Genomic DNA, 14,918 nt, shown 5'->3' with positions numbered 1-14,918 from the left:
CCAGCTCACCCAAGCTCCGCGAAGGGAAAGAAGTCACAAAATGGAGCAAATTTGACACCTGTGTTATAGAGAATAAACAGCATTCCACTCAGAACCTCACTTCGGATATGTGTTTATGAGTGTGTGTGTGTGTGTGTGTATGTAGGATTGTACTACTAGTGAATTTCAGTGCTAAGTCAAAATACTAGTCTCCTGAAGTTCAAAGTTCAGACCTTTATGATCCACTGGCACTTGATTTTGAAATTACTATGGTATTAATCCCATGAATGTACATTGTCATATTCTATGAAGGTCATGTCTTACATGATTAAAACATCACCATCCACATATGTAATGCTCTCTACATGGGGCTCCCCTTGAGGAGCACCTGGAGGCTCCAGCTGGTCCAGAATGCGGCCGCGCAGGTGGTTATGGGGGCGACTCGGCGCTCCAATGTAACACCTCTCCTGCACGAGCTGCACTGGCTCCCGGTGGTCTTCCAGGTACGCTTCAAGGTATTGGTCTAAAGGTTACCACCTTTAGAGCGCTCCATGGCTTAGAGACCGCCTTCTGCCACCGATAGCCTCTCACCGACCAGTACGCTCCCACAGAGAGGGGCTCCTCAGGGTGCTGTCAGTCAAACAATGTCGACTGGCGACACCCAGAGGGAGAGCCTTCTCTGTGGGGGCACCTACCCTCTGGAATGAGCTGCCCCCAGAGATACGGCAGATCCCAGATCTTCGCACCTTTCACCGTTCCCTAAAGACGTTTTTATTCCAGCAAGCCGGGCTGGCCTAACTCTTTTAAATTGTTTTAATTTTTAAATTGTTTAATTATGGGTCTTAATACAGGGGTGTTTTTAATTGTGGGCCAAATTAATTTAATTGGATTTTAATACTGTTTTTAAATTTTGTATTTCTTGTGTTTTATCTGTTGGCTGTTCACCGCCCCGAGTCCTTCGGGAGAAGGGCGGTATATAAATATAAACAATAAATAAAATAAAATAAATACATGCAGAAGAAGCATCACTAAGTTTGATTTGTATTTCAGGGGGAGGAAATACAATTTAAAAAAACCCAGAATAATTGAAGGGTTATGTGACCAAGTTAGTTGGCAGTTAATTGGCCACTGGGATGCAGGGATTTAAATAATAATAATAATAAAAGGATGGAGAAGAGAGTAAAACAGAAAACATGGCTTATTAGCTGAATTACTCAACAAGAGCACGACATGCTACAGCAGTATGTTGCACTTCCTACTGGAGATATTTGCTCTTGACTATAATTTGCCCTGACAGGCTTGTTTGGCTATTATGCCATCCAGGATGTTATTAGCTTCCCTGCCCTGGATTTTTTATTTTTAATTAGATTTGTGAGCCATCGCAGGAGGATATTTGTTTTGCTGTCTTTGTCAGGAGAAAGGTCTCAATAGTCTTCAGTTGATGGCCTGATGAGATCGACTAGAGAGAGGGAATGATAAAGAAAGAACTGACAAGAAAATATATTCTGGCCAGAACCATCACACTCTACCACTCACAGTCTGGTTTTCCCACTGGAGAAAGTATGATTGGAGAATTGTTTCACCTAAAGTCCCTGTGTTATTTAAAACCCTGGGTGATTGAAGTTCTAATTTGGCAGGGTACCTACAAATAAAACAGGATCTCTTCTTCTGGAGACATTCTTCCACAGTGGGAGGACAAGAATGGCATGACCAGTCAGGCTGTAAGGAAGGAGGCAGGGCTACTGAATGCACAGAGCTCCGTTTTCCTTTATGTAGTATAATGCAAACATAGTCATAATCATTTGATGGAAACACATCTGAAATGAACTTCCTAGATGTTGATTAACTATCCTGTCCTTACGGACAAAGACATGGTCAGATGGCATTATGCATGTGAGAAAGCCTCACACAACACCATGAATGCCATTGCTCCTTCCTATTTATGCTCTGTCAAGTAAGCAACATTAGAAATGCAGAGGAACAGCAGATATTTGCTGCTCCAATTAACTTTTTCCCCATTATGTTGGCATAATGGACGGGAGGAAAAGGATATCCAGGTCGGGAGCTGGGACACCTCTATTTGAATATACAATAAATATATTAATAATAGTGATAACAGCAATATAGCAAGCTCTACCGCAATATCATAGCACCAGTAACGAGCTAGCAATCTTTAAAAATGTTAACAAATAGTAAAAATATTGTTAGCAATACTGTGGTACCATTTGAAATGTTGTATTTCTTGGCTGAAAATAATCTCAAGCCTTTTCCTGAAATTGATTTACCTGTCTCTACAAACACCCACCCCCACACATGTATAAGCAGACAGACAGATACAAAATTCTATCTCTATACAAAAGAAATGAGGAAATGTCAAATGCTGGATCATAAAGGGATCCCATGGTCGCTGATTCATACTGATACTAGAGAGGCTTCATGATCATTTAACAGCAAAGTCAGCCTTTTTAAAATCAATAATTACTTTATTGTGATGAGTCTGCATGGTTAATGTAGTAATGGTCTCACACTGACAAGCAACTTGTGCTTTTACTGTGCTAGATATTGTTGCACTAAATACTATGCAGTAGAACAGCTCTTGCATGAAATCAGAGAAATGAAGTGAAACAACCCAGCTCAGATTAGATATCACATTTTGGAGAAACAGTCCTGAAAATAACACAATGGGAAGCTAACAGTTTGAAATATAGATATTGCTATTATTTATACTATGCTGTAACAGTGCCTGGGGCAGTATACAAAGGGAAATCTATCACACTAAGTGTTTATTATATGAAACTATCAAAGAGCAAATGAATGAATTTTGAAATGACTGTCACTGAGACTTTACTTTAGATAGGAATTTTAAGATACGTTTATATAAATGCATATTTAATTTATTTATTTATTTTATTAAATTTCTATACTGCCCTTCTCCCGAAGGACTCAGGGTGGTGAACAGCCACAAGATAAAACACATAAATACAAAAATTTAAAATAGATTAAAAATGAATTAAATAATTTGGCTGAATTTAAAATATGCCATAATTTAAAAACAAATTAAAATTTACATTTAAAAAGGGGAGAAGATATAAATGAGAAATATGTAGGGGTGCTTATACAATGCATTAAACCATGATTAACCAATCATATTGGTGTATTAGCACAACATATGAAGGCAAAACAAAATACTAATTTATAATATACTGTATTATATGTCACAGGCTCTCATGCTATTATATAATGTATATTTTTACATTTACTAGTTAGTATGGTTTATTTGCTTAATAGAAAGGGCTGTTAAGAGTACAGTCTTTTGCCCAGTTCTCTGGGAATTAACTCAATAAAATCAATAGTTTCATCAATAAATAATTGCATTAATTATAATCTTTGGTTTTCCTTCAGCTGTTTAGTTACACAATATTATTTTACAGACCATCCCTTTGTATATATTGGTATGTTATAAAGTCACATCTTGAGATGTTTCTTGTCTTTTTAATAATCCTACTGCACAAAGACAAGAACAACTTGAGTTTCTCATAGCCCACTAACTCCATGGTGTCATGTTTACATAGCACCTTCTCTTTGCTAAAGAGAAAAATGTTGCTTACTCCATAAGTTAATGATGGAGCAAACAAAGTCCTTACTCTGCATATACTGCTACTTGATGGGTTTAGAGAAATTTGCACAGAACATCTACAAGTAAGCTTAGAGTAGAGTTTGGTGGTATTTGTAACCATGTTAGCTAAAATATATAACAATTGACCTGTATTGTCATTACTATTAAAAGGGAATTGTGCTTATAAGTGTGTACTTTCTATATCTAAACATTATGTGAAAGCTTCAATTGATCAAGCCTATAACAAGTGGCAGAGGTCATGTCTATGTATCCATCTAATATCATATAGAAAATAGTGACTTGGATTCAAAGAGGAATGAATGATAAAAAGAATGAAATAAATAAGTACTGTATTTTTTGAAGTATAAGACGCACCAGAGTATAAGACGCACCTACCTTTTTTGGTGAGGAAAAGAAGAAAAAGAAATTTCCCTCTGCCTCTGAGCAATTTTGCCTCCTTGCAGCAAACAGCAAACAGCCTGCTTTACTTTCATTTTCGTTTTCAGCATAGCTTGATTAACACAAGGGAAAAAAATATCTGCCCCAGCAATTTACCTCTTTACAGCAAGCAGCAGAGCCCTGTGCAAAACAGCTGACAGCAAATCAGCTGAGAGTCGGAGGCCGATCTAATCAACTTGTGCTAATTAGGCTGTGCTGAAGCTGAAAGGCACTGTTTTTTCTTGCTGTTTGCTTGCAAGGAGGTAACTACTGCGAGGCAGAGGCCAAAGGGTGGGGGCCAGTGGGTGGGTGGGGCTACATTCGGTATATAAGACACACCTAAATTTTCACCCCCTTTTACGGTAAGTAAAATAAATATGCTGTATGTCTGTGAAACTAAGAGACAGGGCAAAGACATTTTTAATTTGAATGAAGGTGGTTTTGTCCTTTGGAAATGGTAAAATACAAATAAAGGTATAAGATTCTAATCAATAAGATTAGAAATCCATAGGTTCTGATGGTCACATTACACTCTGGTGAATGTTTGTATCAGGGTTCCAAGTAACATCCTAGTAAGAACCAGAATCAGAAATATATATTTGGAAACGTGCATTAGATAAATGGGCAGAAATTTCTTGATTTGGTCTATCTAATGGAGTTAAGATTAGAACTACAAGTTAACATTTGGAAGTGGATCAGCCAGAGGCCTCTCTGGTTCACTGAACTCTAAGGAGAAAAAAAAAGAAGAGCACAAACAAACTAAGAAGTTTCTTTTTATTACAGCCAATCTCAATAAAATTAGTTTTAGCCATCCTGTTGGTTGATCTGAGCTATCTAGTAGGCTGTCACAAGATGAGAATGTATGGGAAAAAATACAGCCCATTTTTGGAGATGGAAGAATGGGTAAGAATAGCGACTGATCCTTATTTGTTCAGGAGCAAGTCTCTTTGAAAACTGTAATTTAAGCATAAATTTATTCATACATATGTCTGGCAAAGGACTTTAAAAGTATGATTTGACTGGAAAGAATTATGCAAAAAGAATTAGCAAATGATACAAGAATTCAAGAGGCCTTGAATGTGGATTAGTGGAAGTAAAGTAGGGGATTTAGAACCTGCTTGGAACAGAATAAAAAGAATTGTTACACATTGCCACAGAAAGCTATGATGTTATGTTATGCTTGTATAAGCAGCTTAGGGAAGGCTACTTGATGGAATGATGAACTGTGAGTTGAGCTGGAAAGGTGCAAAACAAGGAGTTTGAAATGGAATAAAGAGTTTTGTAATCAAATACTATTTGAAGGGCCAAGTGCCAGGAAAGATCTAAAAGCAGTTTGTTTGCAAAGGAGCAGAAGAAAACAGCTCAGAATTTAAATTCAGGGATATGCATATAAACACCATTAGATTCTTCACTTAATAGCATCACTTTATTTTTCTATAGCTCCTTGATTCTGTAATAAAAGTATCATCTCTAAGTCAACTCCAGACTTTGGGTGAGTGCCAAACTCCAGGAAAGGAACATAGCAAGAGACCACTATCTAACAGTGCAGGCACACACAAAAAGTATTGGTACAAAAGATAAAGGAATAAAGGCAGAGATAGCTACAAAGAATCTTATCAAAGAAAACCTGGAACAATGATATTTGAAGACATAAACACACACATACTTTTGATGTTGTATTGTTGGAGAATGTTTTTTAGACTATAATATTAATTTTTGAATGTACTTTTTGAATTTTTTAAAAAATGTTTTTATGGTTATTTTGTACACTGCCAAATTTACACTATTGCACTTGAGATGGGCAGCCAACTGCATGATTTCATGAGAAGTATAGATATGAAATAAATTAACTCAAGAATTGTCTTTGAAGGGAAAATAAAATGAATAATCACATTAATACATAAAGGAGAGTTATAGCAAGTAAATGAATGTCTGTACCTTAGTAGAATGTTTTCCATGTTAAAGATGGAAAAATGGATAGACCAATTTTAATCAGTGCTGGGGGAAGAGTAATGACTTGTAAGGAATTAGAATTTGTCAAAGGAAACTAAAATGTTAGGTAAGTATTGTGTATCAGAAACGTTGAATGCAGCAGGAATGGGGTATCAAGGAACGAGAGGGTGGTTGAGAAACTTTCAATAAAGCAAATGCAGTTAAGTATAAAGGCATGTGACTTTATATAAAAAATCTTGAGATATTTTGATCATAGAATGAATGAAGATTAAAACACAAATATATGCAGAAAAATTAATTGGTTTAGATGATGATGAAGAATTAGAAATTGTTAAATGGAGTTCATGAGATTCTCCAAACAAGAGGTGAGAAAGATATTGTAAGCAATCAGTGTACCAATATGGTAGAAATAACTGCAAATGTGGAAAGGGATAAAAAATGTATTGAATGAAGTTACTATAAACTAATTTTAGCTGATTCTTTTTCTCATCTTCATGCATTTCTTTGGCTTACTAGTTCTTATTCCATTTGTTGCTCTGTATATATTACATATATATTACATATTTATTTGAAGACTGAGCATCAATATGAGCAATATGGGATATTCTCTTCAATTAGATCTGTTTTCCTGGTTGCAGAACTAAGAGAATTTTCTTTGCATAGAAGACATCACTTTCTTTGGCTTTGCAATGTAAATCAGCTGCTAGACAGCTTGGATAACCTCAGCTATTATTCTGTGCTTGGTAAATTTAATTTTAAAACAATTATCTTACTTCATAGAATCCTGTCATTCCATACCTGGCATAGAAATAACGGCAAATATAATTACTTTGAAACCACTAGATCACTTCTTACCATAACAAAACAACAACAACAAGGTGATCTAAGAAAGCCATTACATCTTTCCTTTTTGTGGTATTATGTACACATAATATTTGTAAGTATGAAACACTTGAACACTTAGTGTAAATGCACAGTAGCAATGAAGCATGCCATCTTCCCTAGCATTACATGAACATTTAGTAGAGCAATAGAACTTAGAGAGCTATTTTACTGTAAGTGGCTAACTGCACCAAACTAGAAACCAGGAGACTGAATTCTAGTTCTACCTTAGCTGGGTGATTTTTCAGCCGCTCACTCATTCTCAGCTTTAAGAAAAAGACCGTAGCAAACCACCTCTGAAAATATTGCAAGCAGTCCAGACAGTCACCAGAAGTCAACTCAAAGGATAAGGTGTGTTTGCGGGTTTAGAATTTGAAGCAACTTTTGATATCAATACCAAGATTGGAAAGTTGGGATACATTAAATGGCAACTTCCTTGACAAATTATCCTCATATTGGCAGCAAAGGAAAAATATCTCACTATGTTCTGAGACAGCTTGTTAAGTCATATAATTCTTAAGGTTAGGAAATGTCTTCTAATTTAATATGTTTTCCCCCCTTCTATTATGTCTTCTTATGACTAAAAATATTCAGCTTTTTTCTATTTTCATCAAAGAACCTGCTTTCTTGAATGTGTTCTTCTGCATATCAGACTCTCAATTGGTTAACATTCTTGTTAAAACTTGGCACCCAGGACTGTCTAGAATGAGGAAATGTTTTGTGAAAATATACATAAGATTGTACCTCACTTGCTATTATATGCATACAGGTAGTCCTTGACTTACGACCACAATTGAGGCCAAATTTTCTGTTGTTAAGTGAAACGTTTGTTAAATGAGTTTTGCCCCATTTTATGACATTTCTTGCCACAGTTAAGTGAATCACTGCAGTGGATAAGTTAATAACATTGTTAAGTGAATCTGACTTAGCTTGTCAGGTCACATGACCTCAGGACATTGCAACGGTCAGAAGTATGAACCAGTTGCCAAACATTTGAATTCTGATCCCATGATCATGGAGCTGCTGCAAAGGTTAAAAGTTTGAAAATGGTCATGTCACTTTTTTCAGTGCCGTGATTAACTTTGAACGTCACTAAATGAACTGCAGTAAGTCAAGGACTACCTGTACTTATTAGCCACATTTGATCATAATTGGACTTTTCTACTGACAATCATTCTTAACATTTAAAATAATAATGCAATCTGGACAGTTAAATATTTTTAATATTTTTGTTCTTATTTCTTTAAATATTTTTTATCAGTTTGAATCAACTCTCCACCAGCAGCATGTCTGAAAACAACACATTTCCAGCACTGATTACGTTTGTTCGGAAAGAAATTCTAGTGCAGCATGAACCTTTGCACATTTATTTAAGAGAGTTCATAAAGCTAGGTGACATTCAGATAATCAAATCCAGTTTAAATTTAGCCAGACTCCAAACCCGACTTTATATATTAATAATGTTCATATATCCAGACTTTATTTTTGTAACTGTGACAGGAACAAACAAGAAATAACCACCGAAATAACAAGATAGTCCTTCTACGTCATCTCCATACCTACCTCGAGATCCCTAACAGTAAACCTCGCACGTTGAAAACTTGGCTTTTCTTTAAGTGCGTCTCCAAAAGGAAAAACACGCATGCGTAGGGTACTCGTGCTAGAGCTCGTATAAATGTGCCGCAAGAAAATATCTCCCTCAGATAGCAATAAAGAGGGAGGGGCTTGTAATTTTTCATTCCAAAACCTCCCCTTATTGCTTATTGGCGGCGAGTGAAGGGGCGTGACAGGATATGTAAATAATAACCCGGCTTTTGCAGACGGAAGCAAGGGAAGGAGGGAAATGTAACCGGCATTTTTCGTAAATGGCGGAGAAGGAAGAGGCGCGGCTACGTAGGAAGGGGCGGGCTAACCAAGAGCTGGCGGGCGTGGCCTACATGCAAATCTAAGCACAGATATTACTGATTGAAGGAGAGGCAGATGATAGGCTGGGTTATGGAAAGGAGGGCGTTCTTACGTCGGATCTGTGGTCTAGCCTCCGAAGCTTCATTTAGCTCCGCCCCACCGTTTAAAAGTCGCGGCGCCTGCGCAGTGGATGGAAATGAGGACTTAGTCTGTTACACAACTGACTGGGCTGTTTAGGGAGCTGTGGTTTCCCTTTGGCCTCACGTCCTTCCCTCTCCCCGGGTTTTTCTTGCTTACGACCGTGGTATAGGCATGAGTGGGGATCAGCTGCATAACGACTCCCAGGTAAGGGGGAGCTCTCGTTTTTCTAGTAGTTAATGGGGGGGGGGAGAAAGAAAAGGCTGTGGACATTTAGGCCTTTCCCCTCTCCCGTTTGAGGGGAAAAAGTGGAGGATGGTGGAGAAGAAGAAAGGTTTATGCCCATAATTTAAGCCGTTCTCAGAAAGACGATATTTTAATATTAATATTTTCAGGCCTGGTACAATCTTGCTAGGTACTTGGGGGGGACGGGGGTGCTACTCCCAGGTTTTCTACAGAGGTTTCTTTTTGTGAAGGGGGGGAAAAGTCACGTTTCCTTGGCTCTGTCCATGGGCCCTTAATCATGGGCCTTTTTTCTGCCCCCCTCCGTCCTTCTCTCCGGGGTTCCCTTTAAGTTGCGTATTATTCCAATAAGCCCTGATTAAACTGGCCTCCATTCCCTAAAAGGGGTGGGGGAAGGGTCCTTAAGGTGGCCAGTTCTCTGTCTTCGGCGATTACTTCCCTCCGCTTGCCGGACATCGGGTGGGGGGACTCATAAAAGAGGGTTGGGGTGGGGGGAAGGTAGGGAGGTCTGAGGAAACCTGGGAATTGAGAGCTACGCACGAGGAGGAAGGCAATTAAAACTGGAGGGCAAAACTTCGGTGGGGGGGGGGAAGGGAGGTGGGGGTAAAAATCGCAATTCGGTCTCTCTCTCCCCCCCTTTTTTTGGGGGGGGTCGTGTTATTGATGTACTTAGTCCTTAGGAATGATTTCTTCCCCTTACCCAGGCTAGCTTGTTTAAAAATGCACGTAGGTTTTTTTGTGTGTGTGAGAAACCATTCCTTGGTCCTGGGATGCCTTTTAAAACGTATTTTCCCCGTTTTTTTTCCTTTTCAATAATAGATTGATCCAGGTTTCCGAGCGAATGGTGAGTGCCTTTTCCCTAACCTTGTAAAAGTGGGGGGGGGTGGGATCGGGTTTTGTTTTTTTTTTCCTGCCCCCGCTTTCTCTTTTTCTCCCTTCTCATTGCTAAGGATAGTAAAGGACAGACATGGCGTCCCAGAGACTAAGTCCCGTCTCCTCGCTAACCGGCCCCATTGTTCCTATCGAGGTTCCTAATTCTCCGAAATCTTAAGACCCTCGGCCTTTCTGACATATTTTCTCCGTAGTGAGGACAATTGAGACCCCGGATCAGGCTTCCTTTGTTTTTTAAAAATCTCTCCTGGGCCTCTATTCGCCCCGGAAAGTCGCCTTGTCGACGGTCGGGACTTAGTCTCTGCGCCATTTTCTTTTTCTCTCTCTTCCCTGTGTGTGTCTTTCTCCTTCTCCTCCTCCCTCGAGCTGCCTAGAAGGAGCCTTCCGCAGTAAAAACAGACGATATAATCAATAACCATGTTTAAGATACCCTTTCTGAAAAGGGGGAAACATCGCTTGGTTTTGGTTTTCATTTTTAAAAGCCTGACTTTGTGGCTGGGTTGTCTTTTTTTATTCATATCTCTTTCCCAGTTCCTTCTCCCCCAGGTCTGTTTCTTTCAGTCCATTCCGGTCCCTTCCCTTCCCCCTATAACAAAAGGTGGTTGCAACATGTTGCTCTTGAACAGATTCTCTTATCTTTTTGAGTAAGGAACCTATTTAAGATCTAAATGCAGAAACTGATTGGGTGGGGTTTCTGTGTTAATATCATATCCCCGAAATAAAATGCCATAAAACTCCGTGGGTGGTTTCAGAATAGTATCCCACATCACTTTGGTAAAGTTTAATAGTTGATAGAGGATATTCTTTTGTCTTCAGTTTGAGGAATAATAAATATATTGTGTATTTTTTTTAAAAAAAATCTGTATATGGTATGTGAATGGGTGGAGGAAGTCTTTATTATCTTATGAAGGCTTTGTCAATTTGGATAGCAAGCTTTTCCAGCCTCTTTGAAAGAAGAAAATGAGAGACAAAGTTGGAATGACATATCTGTCAAAAATGCCAAGGTGGTTTGCTCCACCTTTTAAAAAGGTGATTTCTCCTTAGGAATGCAGCTCTCAGATACTGAATGGTACTGGGTATTTTGCTTTCATAAAACATTGCCATATTCTAGGTAACATACTTAAACATTGGTTACTAGTGGACTCTCACCTACATTTCTGCTGTTGTGCAAGACATTATTTCTGATAGATACAAGAACAATATATTAAGGTATGCAGATATGGTTTCTTTCTTTATATAGATGTATTTAATCAGAGATTTAAAATTTTAAAAGAATAACTGATACCAAAATGAAGTTCATAGAACTGCTTGAATTTAAGCATGAAGGAATTGTTAAAGGGAAGATAATCCCGCACATGAATTACATATGAATACATATGTTTAAAATTTGACTTGAAAGTATTTCCAGTGCTCTGGCTACCCTTTTTTTAATGAAATAATTCAATTGAAACTATGTTGAGTCTTTCAGTTTCTGGTTTAATTTAAAATGTATATTGGGGGATCTAACTCATGTATTTTGTTCAGGCACATAATTGTCATACTAGCTCTTTTATCTCAACATAGAATTGACACCTAATCATTTGTATCTTGTTCTTGGAGGTGTTTCTGGTTTATTTCTATTGGCTATTTCAAGCAGAAGGGGTACACATATGCTATTTTTCTTCCTATTATAGACCCAATCTTTCCCCTCAACTGTTTTATCATTGTAATTAATAGAGCCACAGGTTTCAATATTGTTCAAGTAATAAAAGTGACGATAGTCATGTTCTCTGTGACCTTGCTGCTAAAACAAAATTTACTTTCATGTTCTTTTCTATTAATCTATAGTATACACTGTATGTGTGCTATATTATATATTGCTCCTGATTTCTCTGTCTATAATTGCCTACTGCTGTTAGTGTTTTCACTATCCAATTTAATGTGCCCTGGTGTTTTACCTAAAAGTTACTTTTACCTACATATTTGACTTACGTGTGCCAAGATGTTACATATTTTTTATTTTACTAATTATAAACTGATTTGCTACAGTTTTATGCTAACAAAAACCTACTAATGAGTAGTTTTAAATTAGTTTAATTTTCATCATTCTAGCATGTTTATGGAGTTTTCCATTTCCATTTCTCTATTCTCTCTGAAGTTTCTTCAGTTCTAAAATTGCAAAATGTTTTTAAAACTCAAAATTGGCAAGCTATTGTCTCCTTAGTTACATTTATTGAAAAATAGCTACTGATTAAAACAGCGTTCCCTATTTTTCAACATATATTAGCTATTCATATGCAATTACAGTATCTGTATTTATGTGATGAATGCTCAATTGATATAGTGTAATGTGCCACCTTATATACATAGTTTCAGATTTTATAAGCTAAGGAGAAGTATAGCTGGAATTTTTTTGTTGTTGATAGGAGATATCCAGAGAATCGGACTGGTATTTGCAGTGTTCTCTGCAAATAAAATTAAATTCTTATTTATAGTGGCTTCAGAAACAAAGTAATTTTAAAGGTTCTGACTGATATAAACTGACTATCAATATCTTAGTAGATTATCAGATTTAAGAAGTTTCCTAAAATGCAATTTATGTAATTTTTATTTGATGTTCTGTTTTTTAACTTAAGATTCTTACTTCTGTACACTCTTAAGCATTAATATTTATACTTATAAATATCTAATATTTATTTTGGTTATTTAGAGGACTCTTTCTCACTCTACAGATACATGCTTGCATCAAGCACTTAAGAAATTTTATTAAATATTTGAGTAAAGCACCAAGGAAAATCTTTTTAGATCTTGACCATTTTAGGATAAAGAAAGATTTGCTAATTTAGTTCCCTATATCTCCCCTCTCCCCATTTAATATATATTCACAACCAGCATTGCCATTTTGAAAGCTAATATACATGTTTAACTACATACAGAGTGTTGTTAGCTCATAGATTACCTCGACTATATTCTGTCAGAGTGCAGTTCTGAAAGCACTTTAGCCATCTGCTCATGTTGTAGAACCATAGAATTCAAAGGACTAGAGGTCAACTAGTTCAGTCTGCTGCTCATTGCAGGAGCCGTAGAACATTTCTAACAGATGACAATGCAGCCTCTATTTGAAGGACTCCTAACTTTGTTTTGCAGCCTATTCCATAGATGCGGGATGTTACATTTTTCCTTTTTAAAAATCCATCTTATTTATTTCAACAGGCTCAAGCCTGTTTACATCTTTTTGAATTTTCTCTTTCATCAAAATATTACTGCTACCTATTGTGTCATCTGCAAACAGCTTCCCTCATCCAGATTATCTACCATTTTGTAAAGGAGAATTTAAGCAAGACTTGAAGGCTTTGCTGAGGTCCAGGTACATTTTGTCTGCAGCATTCCCTTGACCTACCTAGTCTGTCAAATAATAGATTAGCTATATGTCAGGCAAACGTGCTGGATCTTGTTAATGCTAACAATAAGATTTACTCCAATGTAGATGTCAGACTGATAAGTCTCTAGGTCTGTGGCTTCCCAGGTTGTCTTCCTTTCTTTTTTTAACAATGGGGTGACATTTACTCTCTTCCAATCTCCTGGAACTTTACCAATCCCCAGAATAAGTAGATTATGACTAGTAAAATGGATCCATTGCAAACTTAAAACTGCATATCATTCAGCTTTTAATTAGCTTTTATAAGAACATGTTCAGTATTTTATTCTAATGATTACATATTTATTCTCTATTGGAAAACCTGGAAACATTATCCAGTTATGGTAGACCATTTGATTGCAGGATTTACATCTTCTTTCAGTATGTAATTGGTTAGAGGACTAAACCTAAGTAATGTTAGGATTTTAAAATCATTACATGGTGAGCATTTGGAAGTAAATGACCCCTGTTGTTAATAGTTCCATGGAAATTACTCTTTTGCAACATTTTGCATGTCAAGCCAAGGAAAATTTTTGAAATCTATTTCAGCAGAGTTTTTCCCCCAGCTAACAAGACTGTATGTGTTTGAATTCCTCTTGCCCTTCAATATCTGCATTGTTTGCAAAACGTGGCTGTTTTCTTTCAATTTTACAAATAAAGATTTGGAGCTGCTAAGAGGCAGTAATCCTGCTTTTTTCAATAACTTTTTTTGTAGTGCAAAAAACTTCTTGTGTGTTTCTTAAGGGAATAATAAATTTCAACTAACTTGCAATGCATTCTCAAACATTATTGAGTGTGATCTGATTTTACAAGATATTATCTGAATAATACCAGTGCATAATTTTCTGAGGTTTGAAGGAATAATCTAAACCAATTTTTTGGAAGTTTATATTTGTAAGCACTTCAAACTGAAGTATATATGCAATATAATTTGAACCATTTACTTGGAAATAAGTTCTAATTATAGCAGGATCCATTTCTTAGTAAGTGTTGTGGAGGTCAGTAATTTTGACAGCTTTAAAGAGGGAGTAGATTGACTGTCAATGTTACTACTCAAGAAGATGATAAAGTAATTCCAGAATCAGAAGCAATGCAAATTGCAGGCAACCGTAAGGAGTATATTGCTGCACATGTCCTAATTGTAAACTTACAGCATTTTGTTGTCTAGAAAATTATTACTATAGCACTGTATTACTCAATATATGTAGGCAACCTAACAAAGAAGGGCCTTCTATAAAAGATACAAATCTTAGTTATGTTTAATAAGATGGCTAAATTATTTATTTGTAAATAGTGATACATAGTGTAAGGATATTACAAATCATATATATCACTTGAATTTGTCTCCAAACTTAATATTCAAACAGGAATATCTATTTAGTGTTGTTAGGAAATGAATTTGTTTGCAGTTTCCTAAATCAGCTAATATTTAAAAAAAGCAATTCTTTTTAAAACAAGGCATGTGAAAACCTGGTG

The 14,918-nt window shown here is 36.7% G+C and overlaps 1 protein-coding gene across 2 annotated transcripts in view; it reads left to right on the top strand.

Annotated features, from left to right (window-relative positions):
- Positions 1–8,932: 8,932 nt before the first annotated feature.
- Positions 8,933–14,918, top strand: part of TOP1 (DNA topoisomerase I) — a 54,827-nt gene continuing 48,841 nt past the window's right edge. For both annotated transcript variants that reach the window (XM_087889176.1, XM_034413929.3), the window contains exons 1-2: positions 8,933–9,118; positions 9,974–9,998. In XM_087889176.1, coding sequence (XP_087745302.1) covers positions 9,086–9,118; positions 9,974–9,998 — 58 coding nt within the window. In that variant the 5' untranslated portion in view covers positions 8,933–9,085. The remainder of the gene's footprint in view (positions 9,119–9,973; positions 9,999–14,918) is intronic.

The sequence above is a fragment of the Pantherophis guttatus genome, chromosome 3 (genome assembly GCF_059756535.1).
Source record: "Pantherophis guttatus breed Tessera chromosome 3, ASM5975653v1, whole genome shotgun sequence".
NCBI classification, from domain to species: domain Eukaryota; kingdom Metazoa; phylum Chordata; class Lepidosauria; order Squamata; family Colubridae; genus Pantherophis; species Pantherophis guttatus.
The sequence above is the reverse complement of the archived record's forward strand: the minus strand, read 5'-3'. Positions and strand labels throughout refer to the sequence as shown.